At 52.2% G+C, this 15,692-nt stretch overlaps 10 protein-coding genes across 10 annotated transcripts; 6 read left to right on the forward strand and 4 right to left on the reverse strand.

Annotated features, from left to right (window-relative positions):
* Positions 1 to 395: 395 nt before the first annotated feature.
* On the reverse strand, positions 396 to 2,726 carry M421DRAFT_72863 (uncharacterized protein; the record flags this gene model as incomplete). The annotated part of the gene is made up of 2 exons (XM_033596925.1): positions 396 to 2,608; positions 2,657 to 2,726. 2 exons carry the CDS (start codon positions 2,724 to 2,726, stop codon positions 396 to 398), a joined length of 2,283 nt encoding a protein of 760 aa, XP_033444565.1.
* Positions 2,727 to 4,151: 1,425 nt separating this feature from the next.
* Positions 4,152 to 6,125, forward strand: M421DRAFT_424950 (benzoate 4-monooxygenase cytochrome P450). Its single transcript, XM_033593926.1, has 2 exons — positions 4,152 to 5,103; positions 5,158 to 6,125. Exons 1-2 carry the CDS (start codon positions 4,173 to 4,175, stop codon positions 5,745 to 5,747), a joined length of 1,521 nt encoding a protein of 506 aa, XP_033444566.1. The 5' UTR covers positions 4,152 to 4,172; the 3' UTR covers positions 5,748 to 6,125.
* M421DRAFT_295319 (uncharacterized protein) lies at positions 5,790 to 6,432 on the reverse strand. Its single transcript, XM_033589061.1, has one exon. It carries the CDS (start codon positions 6,303 to 6,305, stop codon positions 5,832 to 5,834), a length of 474 nt encoding a protein of 157 aa, XP_033444567.1. The 5' UTR covers positions 6,306 to 6,432; the 3' UTR covers positions 5,790 to 5,831.
* Positions 6,432 to 7,354, reverse strand: M421DRAFT_295328 (uncharacterized protein). The gene has a single exon (XM_033589063.1). It carries the CDS (start codon positions 7,045 to 7,047, stop codon positions 6,559 to 6,561), a length of 489 nt encoding a protein of 162 aa, XP_033444568.1. The 5' UTR covers positions 7,048 to 7,354; the 3' UTR covers positions 6,432 to 6,558.
* On the forward strand, positions 7,355 to 8,150 carry M421DRAFT_295321 (uncharacterized protein). The gene has a single exon (XM_033589062.1). The coding sequence runs from the start codon at positions 7,662 to 7,664 to the stop codon at positions 7,938 to 7,940; it is 279 nt and encodes a 92-aa protein (XP_033444569.1). The 5' UTR covers positions 7,355 to 7,661; the 3' UTR covers positions 7,941 to 8,150.
* M421DRAFT_72922 (DDE-domain-containing protein) lies at positions 8,016 to 9,581 on the forward strand (the record flags this gene model as incomplete). Its single annotated transcript, XM_033596929.1, has 3 exons — positions 8,016 to 8,174; positions 8,214 to 8,902; positions 8,960 to 9,581. 3 exons carry the CDS (start codon positions 8,016 to 8,018, stop codon positions 9,579 to 9,581), a joined length of 1,470 nt encoding a protein of 489 aa, XP_033444570.1.
* A 199-nt stretch (positions 9,582 to 9,780) lies between these two features.
* On the forward strand, positions 9,781 to 11,026 carry M421DRAFT_72975 (PAXNEB-domain-containing protein; the record flags this gene model as incomplete). Its single annotated transcript, XM_033596931.1, has 2 exons — positions 9,781 to 10,246; positions 10,302 to 11,026. 2 exons carry the CDS (start codon positions 9,781 to 9,783, stop codon positions 11,024 to 11,026), a joined length of 1,191 nt encoding a protein of 396 aa, XP_033444571.1.
* A 463-nt stretch (positions 11,027 to 11,489) lies between these two features.
* On the forward strand, positions 11,490 to 12,159 carry M421DRAFT_72908 (uncharacterized protein; the record flags this gene model as incomplete). Its single annotated transcript, XM_033596927.1, has 2 exons — positions 11,490 to 11,628; positions 11,678 to 12,159. 2 exons carry the CDS (start codon positions 11,490 to 11,492, stop codon positions 12,157 to 12,159), a joined length of 621 nt encoding a protein of 206 aa, XP_033444572.1.
* Positions 12,160 to 13,440: 1,281 nt separating this feature from the next.
* On the forward strand, positions 13,441 to 14,896 carry M421DRAFT_103926 (uncharacterized protein; the record flags this gene model as incomplete). The annotated part of the gene is made up of 4 exons (XM_033586959.1): positions 13,441 to 13,467; positions 13,516 to 13,819; positions 13,869 to 14,108; positions 14,157 to 14,896. 4 exons carry the CDS (start codon positions 13,441 to 13,443, stop codon positions 14,894 to 14,896), a joined length of 1,311 nt encoding a protein of 436 aa, XP_033444573.1.
* A 109-nt stretch (positions 14,897 to 15,005) lies between these two features.
* M421DRAFT_72791 (uncharacterized protein) lies at positions 15,006 to 15,443 on the reverse strand (the record flags this gene model as incomplete). Its single annotated transcript, XM_033596918.1, has 1 exon — positions 15,006 to 15,443. The coding sequence occupies one exon, from the start codon at positions 15,441 to 15,443 to the stop codon at positions 15,006 to 15,008; it is 438 nt and encodes a 145-aa protein (XP_033444574.1).
* Positions 15,444 to 15,692: the final 249 nt, after the last annotated feature.

A 15,692-nucleotide genomic window follows, 5' to 3' on the forward strand; every position in this document is an offset into this window, starting at 1 on the left:
TGCAACAGCTAAGATTGTTCGTGCGAAGACGGTGCGCACGCCGGTTCCTCCGCCAGTCCAGGATAACAGCTGCGGATATCATAGTTGCAAGTGTGGTGTCCGTAGCGGCAAGAGTAAGAAATAGTGCACGCGATGCTTGCGGATGCGTGTTCGATGAGGCTGAGAGGACGTCTGGTGATCGACTGGTAACGATGAGATGTGCGTTTGCACGTGGGGAATACAAGCGAGCGTTTCAGCTAACACGCGCCGTACCCTTCCCTACTAACCATCAGAAGGTCTCGAACTGAGAGCATGCAGTTGGCCGAATTCCGAAATGAGGATCACTTCTCGTACCCGTTCTGCAGCAGGCTCGAAGTGGATAGGTTTGCGTACCTACACCACGATACAGTCGATAGTCACTTTGAGCTGCCCCAAGGGTTCCAAGAGCGCGTGCGCGAGTCCTTGCCGCTTCTGTTATCGATCGGCGCGGTAGAACTCGGTCGGGCTTCTGCTAGGCCCAGCATCTCTTTGATAGTATCTCTGAACTCCGTATCAACCGGAGGGTCGAAATCAATCAGTGACTTCGTTGTGTAAGCGGATGGTAGCTTCCGCGTAGACCATCTAACGTCAGAAATCCTTACGCCACACACGTTCCGAAACTGCAATCTCGAGAAGGCGATGAAAACCCCCTCGGTGCAGGCCAAACCGTCTCGGTCTTTGTGCAGGCAGCAGACAATGACATTCTCATCCGGATGATCGGCGTGCTCGATCTCTAATTCTCGCAAGATGGCCTTGACGGTCTCGACTAGCCAAGCGTTGCCTGCTTTGGTGGCATAGTCGAGCTTCTTAGACTCTCCAAGCGAATTCCAGCGCAATGTCCGCAATGCTAATGCTGGCTGCACTGGTCTTGCAATCTTCAGATACCACTGCGTCTGATACACGGCCATTGGAGAGAACATCGAGTCCCATTGCAGTGGCCATGCTCCTGAAGAGACGAGTGGAGCAGTCAGGAATGCCTCTCCTGGAATCGTTTCCAAGCGCGGACGCGACCTAAGGGCGGCCGATGGACGGCCGATTCTGATCTGACGCCCCTTATTCACACGTGCCTGGATAGTGCGCACGAGATCGCTCTTCTCTAGTGTGTGAGTGTTGGAGAAGATGTCGGTGGGATCGACATTCGCCCGAATCCTACTGTTGATGCCCTCGAAAGCCGACACCCACTCGTCCAGCTTGAGCATCTCCTGAATGATGTGCCGTGATCGATCATGCGAGATCCCAAAGTGCCGGATTGAGCCTTCAAGAGCAACACTCCATGCTAGCACCGTGTTGTGGAACTCCCTCAGTTGCAGGCAAACGTCTCCGAGCCAGCGAGCTGCCGCGATGTCACCCTCATCGAGATTTCTGATCAAGTAGATGCCGTTGAACGCGCTTTCGAAGAAAAGTTTTGCTTTCATCAGGTCACCGCTGAACGATGCGCACACGCCGATGCAGTGTCGCAAAACACGTCGATCGGGCTGCAAGCCATTGGATGCTACGCAGCCCTGTTCAACAGCCGCAAGCTGTTCTTCAAGTAACCTTGCTGCAACCACGAAATCGTGTCTTGCCCAAGCGTCAGCGATGCCCTGTGCTCTTTCGTTCAAATCCAGGGTTGATGCGGACGATACGGGCTCAGGCGCTTGGGATGCCAAAGTGACTGGCCGAAATACCTTCACAGCAGCATCCTGATTTATTCCGTATATGGGCTCGGGCGCCTGGGTAGATGGCGATGGTAAATGCACAGGCTCTGGAGCGTCACAGGGTAAGCTTGACGTGATAGATTCGTTCGGGGTTCCCACGGTATTATAGTGGATGTGCAAAGGCTCGGGCGCATTTGACGAGTTTGATCTTTGTAGTGGAGCGATACCAGGGGTGTGCGCCAGATCATTCTCCAAAAAGACGACTTCATTCTGTCCATTCAGATCGGTAGTCGCGAGCGATGCCGATAAGAAATTCATCTGGAAGCCATCGCTTGAGAAGGGCCGCGTCGAGCTAAGACTCTCGGTGTTCCTGCGTTCTTCCAAAAGCCTGCCTTCGTTGACAGCTCTGATGAACCAGTCAACCACGAAGTCGCGATAAGTCAAGACGACCTGATGGGAGATGCCGACGTCTTCAAGGTCACGGATGATCTGAGTCCACGCGGCATCGTCATCGACCTCCTCGTGATGGCTATCTGGAGCAGCGATTCGCTCGATCGATGCAATGCTCTCTTCACGATAGCCACCTTTATAGTCCAGCTCTAGCCGCCCCAGTGCCTCAAGTATCAGAACCTGATTATCGTGAATTAACGAGTTATAGAAGGCATTGAGCATTACGACACTCGAAACCAAACGTTCTCGCAGGCTGCGTGACTTCTCCGGGTCCCATTTCAGACGATCCCATGCCCGTTTGCTTTTCGTGTCGAGCAAGTTGTAGTGCTCGAGCAGCTTGTCGAGCTCGGAGAGGACATCGATACAGGGTTTGTAGGCATCGAGAAGCTGTTCGCGCTTGTGTGCGGGTATCTTATCGTACTTGTCTTGGATGTCGTCAAGCAAGTTGGTGAGACTACGCGTCTCAATAGTCAGATGCTTGTAGTCACCTGTACAATCCCGGCCTGCAGACAGTCAGCCATTGCGGCCGGTCAAGAAGCGCGTTTACCTACAATTCTTATATACTCGTCCAGCAACCTCGCCCAGCTTGATCAGGTCACCTATGGATATTCCAAAACTCATCTTTTCAGAAGGTTAGTCCGCGTTGCGATTTACGAAGAGCAAGACCCTTAGGCGGGCTGGCTTCAACATTAGCAACCGCATGATGACATAGCGCCGCTTGTGTTTGATTGGCGGGACATTGCATAGGTACAGCCTCGTCAGGCGTCCCGCTCTGTCGTCGAGATGCAGTGCATCGATGAAAAGAGCAACGAGGCGTAACTCTGAATAAATAAGTTAATGTTCAAACGTAATAGTCAATGGAGAACTTTCAAGCTCGAAGTGAACGACCTCGGGAAGATGACTTCTTCATTTTTGCACTACCGCCGAAAGTGGATAGCGTACGTAGACCCTTTCTCACCACCCGCGAACAGCCTAACCAGACATCATGTGTGCAAAACCACGCAGCCACACTCGGTTAATTTGCCGGGTGGACTCAACTCATATGTGACCGAGGTCGATAAGGCGTATTGACTGGTTAAGCAGGTCTCGTCTGGATTAGGACTTTCATCATGTCTTTCCACTGGCAGTATCTGGTGCTGCTTGTCATTTCTTCGATCATGCTCTTCTCTCGCAATAGAGGGTCATCAGAGTTAGAAGCAGCCTTGAAAGTAGGGCAGTACTACTTACTCTCCTGCCTGTTGTGTCAGCTTCTCTGGGCATAAGTGTTATCTCAATCAAAATCATTGCTGTAACACATCGGGATGCCCTGTCTCACCGCTGATGTGTTACAATTAGCCTAGGAGCCTGGTCTAGTGAGAAATACCCAATTCTTTCAATGTCTCTCACCACCGGGGACAGATTAACGATCGGAGTAGTGACCCGTCATATACTATTGGGTCGGGCAGACTTCGAAAGGTATTCGCTCCCCGATGTGAATCAAAGGGTCGTACCGGTACATGAGCCGTGAACTTTTAATTACGGACCGACGATAGGTATCCGCGTCCTTCCGAGACAGTTCGTTTGTAACGACGTGAGACTTTGTCCGTGCGTACCCCAACGGTCTTTGCTGAGCGCTTTACAACCAAGACACCGGTCTTTCGCAGTGTGCTAAACAATTGGTATATCGTTATATTATGCCGTCTCCTTAGATAAGAGGGATTAGTATCGAGCTATGGGCAGCGTTCGTACGACGTAGATTGATGCTTTGCAATGCTCGGGCGGCCCAGGGCAGTCGATGAAATGGTGACTTTAGCGAGAAGCATGGGTAGCCTTGACACTGCACAGTCATTTGGGCAGACATCCTTGCGTGACAAACATATGCGTACCGGCAAAATATTGTTTCCGTTCTCGAATCCCCTGAGCGTAAAACAACTTGTTTGTCAGTAATCTGGTCGACCATGCACGGACATGGATGAACTCAGATGCCCAGACGAGGCATGGGAGACGGCCCTCTACAGCTATAAAGGGTGCTCCCGTACTTCAGATCAACTCCAACATTCCCTTGGACTACCTCGTTTTCCCCTTCATATGTCAGTCAGCACGTTGAGCAAGTTTGCTGGTGCTGGCGTACCGCAGCTGAATCGCGATGGATTTTACTGGTCTGTTATCTGGGCTGCCTTCGCACTTCTGGTTGCTTTCCGGGCTGTCAAGATCATTCATCGCACACACATCCATCCTTTACGATCGATACCAGGACCTTGGATCAGCTCTGTAACCTCTCTCTGGATTCGCTGGCAAAGATGGCATGGCAGGTTGTCATTCGAAGCCGATAAACTAATGGCAAGATATGGTCCTATCGTCAGGATCAGTCCAAACCTTGTCATCCTGAATGATCCTGAGGCAGTGGAAAAGGTCTTCATCAGGAAGGACCTCGATACTTCTCCAACGTCGATCCGTGCCCTGCGCGTCGGTGGCCATGACTGGACGGTCACATACCCCCAGCACCCCATAGCACGATCAAGAAGACACCCCGTTATGATTGCGACAACGACCAAAAACCTCAAGCTGCGGCACCAAGTCTTTGTCGATTACATCGAAGCCATGGTTCGAGACATCGCCAAGTCGGACGGAAAGAAGTCAGAAGACATCGTCCACCACCTTCGCATTTGCACACTGAGGAACTCTCAAGTGATCATGGGAGGCTCAGGAGTAGATTTGGATGTTACAGACTTTCCCCAAGTGGTCGGTGAATACAATTTCCTCGTCGTCTGGAGACTTTGCTTGCCTGAATGGCTATTCGAATGGTTGCAGCACGGTCCCTTCGCGCATGCCCGATTCCGCGTACGTTCAAGCGACAAACTGTTCGATTTAGGCGACGAGCTTTGTAAACAAGCCGCGAAGAACGAGGCCACGTTCGAGCAAGATCCGAGCATCTATAAGCTGTTCACCGATTCCGAGGCGAAGTACCCGACACAATCTTGGACTGATCCGGAGCTGGGCGCAGAAATGGCTGGTCAGGGTAAGCATGTGTGATCGTATGGAGCATAGAGTATATACTGACTTGACACATCAGTACTCGCTGCTACAGAAACTACATCATCAGCTCTGGCGTTTATCTACTACGAGTTGGCGAAGAACCAGAGCCTCCAACAAGATCTCTTCGCTGAATTGAGCGCGCATGAAGGATACGAGGAACTCGATTCTTTGAAGTTCTTGGACGCATGCATAAAGGAAGGACTTCGTTTTCGTCCGCCCGTTGCTCTAACTGGAAGCCGCTTGGTGCCTGAAGGAGGTCTGAATGTACTTGGATACTACCTTCCCGCCGGTACCGTGGTCACGACGCAGTCTCTGTCGATGAGTCGTCAACGACCTGATCTTTTTCCGGATTTTGATAGCTACAACCCCCGGCGCTGGTTGGAGGAAGAGTTCAGTGCCGAGAAGCGGCGTCTCTTGGTGCCATTCGGTATTGGTGCACGGCGTTGTCCCGGAGGCAACATGGCCACGTATCAAATGCGGCTGATTCTGGCTGCGACGTTTCGTGCGTTCAAAATCACATTGGCCCCGGAAACAACACCAGAGAAAATGGCGCCGTTTGAAGCCAATGGATACCGGTCTCGCCATGATCGGTGTGATTTGATTTTCACGCCTCGAGCGGTGTCTTGAACAACGACTGTATAGCGGAGAGCGGGTTGCGACGTTGAGCCAATAAACATGAATCATCAAGCCGAAGCACTGTGTTTTCACCTGCTACTGTCTTTGTTTGACTCCTATGACATGCGAAACTTCGGGCCGAATCCGGCGTTGATATTTGGGAGACGACCTCACCATGGGACCTGGTGTGATTGATCTTCCACATTCACTCTTTTCGCCTTGTATCAACCAAGCACAATGCCCCGCCAGTAAGCTCCCGCCTCTTGTGTAAAGGTTGAGATGCATCTTACCAAGACCGACACAAGTGAGATTTTTTGGACTGTCAGTGAGCATGACGTTGAAGATGCAACAAGGCTCATGGCTGTCGAAGAGATTAATGTCAAACATCCAGCCTTCATCATTCATGTCAAAGCTTTGGACAGAATCCTCCTCGCTGTGCTCGCTGCAATTGACTGCTGCCTCAATGGTTTCCGCGCGTCTTGTAGGCTTAAACGCGGCGTTTTCATATTTCCACATTACCTCGGAAGATTGGGCCCGGTCGTCAAGCAGACGTGTCCTCGAAAGACGCATGAATTTGTACTCGCCTGGTTCCACGGAGGCTACAAATGCAGCTGGTACATTTACAGTGCCACACAGCTTGTCGACAGTATTGTAGACGTTGAGAGCACAAGTCTGTGTCCAGCGAGAGAGCAAGATGCGCTCAAACAAGCCCTGTCAGCGCTGTGATCGCCAGTGATGCGCATAGTATAGACCACTGCTTATAACTCGAGGAGGTCGCTATGAACCACGAGGCTCAGGTGGCCATGTCTATTGGCCTGAACGGCTACTGGATGAAAGAACAGGTTTGTAGAGTCCTGTCACTCGAACCAAGAACTGTCGTATAGCTCGCCAGGACCATGCCGCACGCCGATGTAATTTTCAGGTTTTGACCAATTCTTGAGGAACCAGTCTGCACTATCGTCGCCAGCTGGTCGTCGTAGGTCGTCCGAAGTACAGTATGCCGGGGGAGACGAGTGAGGAATCTTCCACTTGACCCCCGGTACGGCTGGTCCGGATCAATAGTCCACTTGGCCCGCCCAGCCAACCCAACTCCAGGAAGGAGATAAGACGTTGCCTCATCGGTCTGTGCGACGGACCATGTTGCTCTACGGATACCATAACAGCGCCGGATCCAGCTCGGTAGACGGTAAACCTGACAAAAAATCGCCTCTGAACCAGGAGCAGAGTTGGCCAAGCACTTCAGATACCGCATTGAGTCCATCTTGATGAAAAGAGTTTTATCGGCGAGTATACTCAGTGACCGTTTCGGCATACACTTCGAATTTTGTTGCAGGGTCGACCTTTGAACCGAAGATTTGGCCTTCCCTGCCTATTCCAGAAGGAATTTCATCCTCAGCTCTGGTATCTTCGAAGAACGGGAATCCATGTTGACATGTGAAGTACATCTGCGGCTTTGCAACGATCAAGAGCCAATTAGATAGATCACTTACTTGATAAGTCCAGGCCCACTCACTCCAAACCGACTTGTCAAGCACAGTATGCAAGGAAGAAATTATAACGCCAATGGTCAGATCCCCTATCGACTCAAGATGTTGTAGGATCCTCGAAAATTGTGGTCGATCTTCTCTCTGGAACATTTCTATGGTTGTAAGTTGTCCATCACCGCGCCCATACTTTATGGGCCGGTATTGATGCAGGCCTTTCTCTGCTCGAGATGCATGTATAGCAGTGATATGGTGTAGCTGTGACCGATTCTCGGGGTCGATAGTAACTACAACTAGGAAGAGGCGGGGGAGCGCGCAGGTGGAAATGACGTCTAGTGCGCTTTCCTTACCGTGCACGGACACCGGGTGGGCCGGGTCACCAGGTGGGCCACCCCACCAACTTTGTCACCACATTTGACCCCCCCTCCACAACGTCACCACGATGTCGTTGCAGGCTGCTCTTTCATACATAGACTCTTTGAAACCAGGAGAATCTTTTTCGTATAGACAGTTAGCCAAGAAATACCGTATTTCCCGCACTACTTTAACCAACCACCACCAACGTCAGAGAAGGACTAATAAAGATGCCCACAAAGATCAACGTCTCCTCCACCCACGCAATAAGGCTGAGCTTGTAAAATACATTAAAAGCTTCACAGAGACTCACTGCCCACCTACGCGGCAGATAATAATTAATTTCGCGACCCCCTTGTGCAGTTAGGAGCCCTCAGATCGGTGGGTTTCCAGGCTCATTCACCATCACCCTAATAACCTCACTACTGCCTGGACCACCCCTATGGAAAGCACGCGTCATGCGGCTGATAACTGTGAAAGATATCATCTATACTTTAATCTTTTAACTAAAAAAGTTAAGGAATTTGACGTTCTCCCTAAGAACACCTACAATATGGACGAGAAGGGATTCATGATTGGGGTCATTGGAAAGACTAAAAGAGTCTTTGATAAGGCTCTCCACAAGGAGCGTTGATATAAGCAAGCATCTTACGATGGCAACAGGGAATGGGTGACGGTTATAGGCGCGATTTGTGCCGACGGATCTCACCTCCCCCCTGCCGTAATCTATCCCGCGGCCAGTGAGAAAGTACAGGCTAACTGGGTGCACGATATCAATCCAGATACTCACGATCTACGATTCTCAGTATCCCCAAGTGGCTGGACGAACGACGATCTTGGTGTTGCCTGGCTGCAGCAGGTGTTTGATCCCGTTACCTCAAAAAAAGCTCGGAGAAAGTTCAGATTACTCATTCTTGACGGCCACGGCAGCCACGTGACGAAGGCCTTCATCGATTACTGTGATCTCCATCGAATTCTGGTGCTGGTTTACCCCCCGCACGCCACCCATACGCTGCAACCCCTAGATGTCTCATGCTTTAAGCCCCTGAGCCAATCTTACTCAAATGAGCTCATATATCATAACCACAACACCAAGGGATGGCTCCCCACGGGTAAGGCAGACTTCATAAGCCTCTTCTGGCCTGCCTGGGTCAACACCTTTACCGAATCGTTGATACTCCGAGCCTTTGAAGTCACGGGTATATACCCACTTCACCCAGACGTCATACTTGATCGCTTTAAGAAGGTGACTCCACCACTACCTGCAACGCCTCCCCAGCAATCAGAGCCTTGGGCGGCATCTACCTCACCTAATTGGCGACGTTTTAGGTCATCTTTTGACCGTGCAGTGACGTATGGGGACCCAGGGGCGCAGAGTGAGGCAAGGCAGCAGATGCACCAGATGCACGTGGCTCTTGAGCTCAAAGATCAGGAACTTCAGGGCCTCAAAACAGCACTGGAGAGTAAGAAGAAGCGTCAAAAGAAGAATAAAGTATTGCCACTGTCACCGCGGGACCCTAATGTACAAGGGGGGGCCATATTCTGGGATCCTTCATCCGTTGCACGTGCCAAGACCCGTATGAAGGATATAGAGAAGCAGGCAATCGCAGATGACGCTGCAAAGGCTGATCGGAAGCAAGTACAGCACAACAACAAGATCCTGAAAGAGAAGGATAAGGTTAAGAGGCAAGAAAAGGCAGCGTTGAGGCGTGAGAAGGCAGCTCAAAAGAGGGCGGAGAAGGCTCAGGGGATCGCCGAACGCGCAGCTGAAAGAGAGCGCGTCAAAACACTCAAGAACGCAGAAAAAGTATCCCAATTGCCTAAACAGACTAATCCCAAGGCCTCAGCAAAGCCACGGTCAAAATCAACAAAGCGTGGTGGTGGTGCAGCAAAGGGCAGTTCACAGGAGTCTCATGAGCCCAGCTCGGCACCCCCGGGCTTCAGGACTCGTGGTGGCCGCGTCACAAAGCCCACAAAAAAACTAAATACGCCAAAAGTCTCGCAGTAGCAGATAGTATATTTCATCAACTTCTTATATAATAATATCTACTCTACGTGGTGTTGTAGCCTCACTGTTGGTGAGGTGGTAAAGTTGGTGGGGTGGCCCACCTGGTGACCCGGCCCACCCGGTGTCCGTGCACGGTATCGATATCACGCCTTCCACAATTTCTCGAGCTTCCCCACCACCAGCACTTCCCCACCACAGAATGGCGTTTCGCAAGCGCAATATCGCGCTGTCACGCGTCCCGGCAGACGGTGACGCGTCGCCATCTGCGCCCTCGCCAGTCGAAGCTGCCCCAACACCTACACCAACTGGTGTACGCCCTTCGCCCATCGACGGCCGCCCCACCACCTCAACCGGCACACCGTCGCTCGATGGCATCTTGGCAGGCCATGCAGGTCTGCCACTAGGCAACTCGATACTGATCGAGGAGAGCGGGACAACAGACTATGCTGGCGCATTGCTCCGGTTCTATGCCGCAGAGGGCGCTGTGCAAGGACAAAAGGTGCATGTTGTAGGCATGGGTGAAGTATGGGGCCGTGAGCTACCTGGCATATCGGAGGGCAAGAGTGATGAGAAGAGGAGGGAAAGCAAGGAACGTGCGGAGAAGATGAAGATTGCGTGGCGGTATGAAGGGCTGGGCCAGTTTGAGAGTGCAAGAGGTGCGTCTTGTGTATTTAGTCCAATGCAATGCTATGCGTTCGAAGATCTGACTGTACGTGACAGGTCCCCAGAAGGCACAGACACAGGGCGAGAATGCAGAAGAAGTTGTGTTCTGCCATACATTTGACCTGGCGAGACGGCTGACACTGCCTGTGGGAACGGCAATGAACTACATTGCTATACCACGAACAGCTCCTTCTACATCGCCGCTCATGGCCATACTGCGGAATGTACAACAGCAGCTTGCGTCGACGCCCATGCATACGATACACCGCCTCGTCATACCGTCTCTCTTGTCACCAGCATTGTACCCTCCCACTTCCTCGCATCCCAATACGATACTGCAATTCCTGCATGCTCTTCGTGCATTGCTACGACAGAACCCAACACGACTCACAGCCATCGTTACATTGCCATTGTCCTTGTACCCTCGCTCCTCAGGCCTCGTGCGCTGGATGGAGATCTTTTCTGACGGTGTTCTTGAGCTCTCGCCTTTCCCGTACTCGCACGCACAGATGCTTGCCCAATCCGCCGGCACAACGAAGAATGAGGAGAAACCGCAGGGTATGTTTGCTGTTCACAAACTTCCCGTGTACCACGAGAAGGGCGGCGGTGGTGGAGCGGAAGACCTGGGCGAAGATATGGCCTTTACGCTTTCGAGACGAAAGTTTGTGATCGCGAAGTTCAGCCTACCGCCGCTTGAAGGAGATACCGAGGCACAGGAAGCCGCTGTAAGAGAGGCTGCAGGTGGGAGTGCCATGCCAAAGAAGGCGGATCTCGAGTTCTAGGTTGTGGTTGATCTCAGCGCCCGTGAGGCAGACGGTCATCCTCGCTGTCCTCGCCCATCATATCTTCCATCTCGATTTGCTCCCAGCCAGCGCTGCCAGCGCCTGAGCCAAGACCACGCGCGTAGCCTCGTCCATAGGAGCCGTGTCGAGGGTTTATGGACATGCCTGAGATTCGTGCACGGAAGCCGTCGCCCATGCAGGACGACAATGCGAGGAAGACAAGAAAGAAGATGAACGGAATGAAGAGCAGCAGCGACAACAGTACGAGGATATTCATATTGCCGCGTAGACAGCTCGTCGAGACTGCAAGAAATGAAAATGGAACGAAAGCATGTGCCGGCTGCTGGACCCTTGATTTTGTCGTCATCACCGCGGGAGCTAAGACGAATGCCGAACCCCTAGCGACGACATCCCAACTTTTGTAGAGCTGTTCCCAACAACATAATACACGATGCCAATGATAATGACACAATTACTCCGAGCTCCCCTGAGCGCGTTCGTGTTGCTCACATTTGCACTCAACACATCAGCACATGGCGGCGGCGACCACTCACAGATCGTGGTCGCGCCAGACGCAGATTGGGCGACTCGACACATGGCTGGTACAACACGCACCGTCTCTAATCCTCACTTCCGCTGACAGAGTCGTAGAGGAGCATCACATCTCCGGCTTCGATGCAGCGACCTTCTTCAGCCTCCACGACTACGACAGCACCGGCGTCTGGACAGCGCCGGACATCCGACGCACCTACGGCCTCTCCGACCCCTCCAGCGCCGGAATCAGCGAAACAAAGAAGGAAATGGTCGTGCAAACCATCCTCGACATGTTCGACATCGACAAGAACGGCGAAATCTCGCTTCAGGAATTCCAAACGAAGGACAGCCAGAACACCAAGCTGCCTGATTTCGGCTTCGGGCCAGGACATCACGGCGACGATGAGTACGAGTATGAGATTCATCATTGGGAGAAGTACCACTCGGGCGATGATGTGAAAGAGGAGGATCTTACGCATCCGGAGGATATTGAGCATTTCAAGTTGCATGAGCAGAAGGAGCAGCAGCAGGAGGAGTGGGAGAGGTTGGAGAGGGGTATTGTGGAGAAGAATATTCCGGCGAAGTACAGGCGGAATTAGGTTGAGCAAGTCTGTACAGGGGCTCAGACTTAGATGTACAGTCTGGCGAGGTGTTGTGATGCCTGGAGCGGGCTTCAGGTGTGTACCAGTATCGCGCGTAACGAAGACAGACGACGAGATGAACCGACGAGCACTAATAATGGACATCGAACCGCTGCGATAAACCTTGGCCTTGGCGCAGGGGAGAAAGCTATGTTAGCCGGTGTGATCGGTGCTAGCACAGACTTATAAGCGGAGGCAATGCAAACAGTCAGAGCGTAGCTACGCTGTTGATCGAAGTCAAGTTCACATGCATCAGCACCTAGATTCCTACGGAATCTCACCGGTGCGGTTGCAGTTCCAGCTGCTCGTCAATTGGTGGTTCGGTCAGCGCGGCTTTACTTCTCAGTTATCGCGCGGACGTAAAGAAGGCTGACAATCAGAGCTGGACAGCGCTTACAATGGTCTCGAAAGCGGGTCATCTAGATGTCGTCCGCCAATTGCTTGCAGCCAAAGCATCGCAGACCATAAGGCGCTTTCTTTCATCTAGGTCTTGCTAGTGCTCGACTGGACACAGCGAGGAAGAGTAAGATCGGCATTGTTCATGTCACTTTTTAGACTGCTTCAATGAGGGTCTAGGATTGACTCATCATCCACGGCCAGTCGAGAAAGCTGCAGAATATCGACCTCAGCGTACTATATAAGGGTCACGACATTCGAAAATGTTTTGATACTTGTCAGAGCCCGTGCTTTGTAGGTGCACGGGATTTATCAGTTGAGAGGATCGAGTTTGGAAAGCTGTTCACTGCATTCGCTGGCTCGAAGAAAAGAAACGATTTGCCCTCGGCCGCCGGGACGTGTCGATGGTGTACCTTATTGATTGCTCTTTCATGACAGTGCCATCGTCTGCTAATGAGTCTATGAGTAGCAGAGTTTGCAAACAGCACTCATCGCTCTTCGAACTATTTGAGCTGTGGAGTTGCAATATCCTCTTCCTCTTCTAAATATTGCGTGTCTTGTGCCAGAGGCCGAATAGCGACAGTTAAAATGCAGTGGATTTGCAAATCCTCCTTGATTTTGAATGGCATGAAAGAATAAGGGAATATTCGCAATTACTGGCCAAAGAGAGGAAAATCTTTGGGGCTGCAGAAGGCACAGGCATGTGGCTCTTGGCGCGATGACGACCCGCCACAGCCACAGCTCGTGCGCGGCGACGGCGACAGAGCAAGCTCAAGCTTACGCCAAACGACGACTTCGACACCACACACCACCTCTCCACATATTTCGTCTACATCATACACAATGTCCGAGAAAGCAGGAACCGACAAGGTGAGCACGCCTCACAGTTGCGAATGGAGCTCGAAGTAACACCAACAGCCCCCAGAGAGCCCGACAACGGCGCGTGAGCTCGACTTTGACGACGACAACGATGCCCCTACTTCCTCTGCACCTGAGAAGGTTATATCGCCACTGCCGGCTTCGAAATCGCCCAAGACCGGCGTGAGATTCTCCGAACAGGCGGAAGAGATCCCTCCCCAGAAGCCCCCGCGGCCAGTCGACCCAGACGTCCAGGCGCAGAACACACTCATTGAAGCCTTCCCTGACATTGACACAAATGTGATCAAGGCAGTTCTGGTCGCAAGCGGCGGAAAGGTCGAGCCTGCATTCAACGCGCTCTTAAGTATGCGGTTGCCTAGATATGCTCATGGAGTCGCTAATGTCGTGTGAAGGCATGTCCGATCCCAATTTCAAGACTGAAGAGGCAGCACCGCCGAAGCCTCCGCGACCGCAGCCTCGCAGCCAACTCGAGCAAGACGAGATGTACGCTCGGCAGCTGGCTGAGCACTACCAGAGCCAAGGTGGTCAGCAGGGCCAGGGTGGCTATGGGTCAGAGCGGCGCTCGGCACCGTATGCAAGGTCAAACAACCAGAACCAGAACAAGGATGACCGCGAGTACAGCTTCTTCGATGGTATGCTCACTAAATCCTCTTGATAATGTCCGGTACTAACACAGGCAGACGATCTTCCCGAGATCCGCAAGAACATCGAGCAGGGCTTCCAAGAGACACAGAAAACAGTGAATAAGTGGATTACTAGCTTTAAGAAGAAGCTCGACGGCGAGCCTGACGACTACGATCAATACGGAAATCCCGTGCCCCGCGAGCATGGCCACACATCACAGGGACGTCAGAATTATGGCCCTTCACAATCGGACCAGATGCACGGTATCCGCAAGTCGGCTGAGCAACGTCGTTCTACTGACATGCGCCGTTCCGCCGACCACAATCGCTATGATGCGGACAACAGGGTACTGGGTGACGACTTTGCCCAGCTTGAGATGAGGGACAACGATCCTCAGCAGAGGTCGAGCGGCCGCCCATCGGCCAACCCTGATCTTTTCAAACCTACCCCCGTGTCGCCACCGCAGAGCGGCCCTGTCGACGAGGTTGATGCTCTCTATCGCAACCCTTCGCCGAATAACCCGGGAGGGAAGTCTGGCGGCAAGAAGTGGCAACCTCTGACATCGGTCGCGCCACACCCTGAGACCGACGAGCACGATCCATTCAGCCTCGGTGATAGCGACGACGAGGACAACAAGACAAAAGACACCAATCCTGAGGACACGGAAAGACTGAAGAAGGCTGCGGAGGCTAAGGTCAAGGAGTCTACAGGCTCTGAGCTAAAGCCTGCGACGAGGAGTGGGAGTGTTGGTCAGAAGGATGCGGCTGCCGAAGCACTGCTCAAAGATGCGAAATAAGCGTAGTTATACATACTGATGGAGGTGTGATGGGCGCTACCGGCCAGACCGACTCCAAATCCCCTTCCAAATGATACCAACTGGCTCTTGTTGTGTTCCGGTCGTCCTGCTATTGATGTACGATCGCCCAAACCTCTACCTCGTATAATAGCCCCTTCAGCGCCAGACTGGCAACACCCAATACGGTATCCGGAGGCTTGTGGCCGTCTGCATGCTTGTCCATAAACTCGATCCACAGCGGCGCCCAACCTCGCTCAACGATATCTTCCTTGTTCAACTCCGCATCGCCCGAGTCATTAACAATATAGTGCCGTACATGGATAATGTCTCTCGGTGTAGCACCTGTTGCTTCCAAGCAGCGAAGCACACTATCATAAGCTGCCTTGACTTGCTCTATCCACGGGGCTTTGTAATCGCCTGTCTGACCAGCGAGAGTGATGAATTTGGATGTTGGCACGATTGGGGTTATTGCGACTTGCTTATAGGATGGTGCTGGTTCGCGCACTGTAGGCGGGTTGAAGGCTTGGGGCTTGTTGTCGTCTGACATGTTGGGTAGGATTGATGGAAGCCTCGAGGAGGGAATGGTTCGACAAGGTCGGGAAGCTGTAATCATGCCCCTAATACAATATTCGCAGAAAGCTACCAAATCAGTGTTCAGAGCATTGGAGTATGTATCAAAGTTACTTATGTGAGGGGTACATTATTGGGAGGAGTTAGCGTAGCCGCATCGCGGTATCTTAGTTCCTCCTACATTCGCTCAATGTGGGTCCTCAGCGCCTTGATCAGCATCGACGTC

This window comes from Didymella exigua (assembly GCF_010094145.1).
Source record: "Didymella exigua CBS 183.55 unplaced genomic scaffold M421scaffold_40, whole genome shotgun sequence".
In the NCBI taxonomy this organism is placed as follows: domain Eukaryota; kingdom Fungi; phylum Ascomycota; class Dothideomycetes; order Pleosporales; family Didymellaceae; genus Didymella; species Didymella exigua.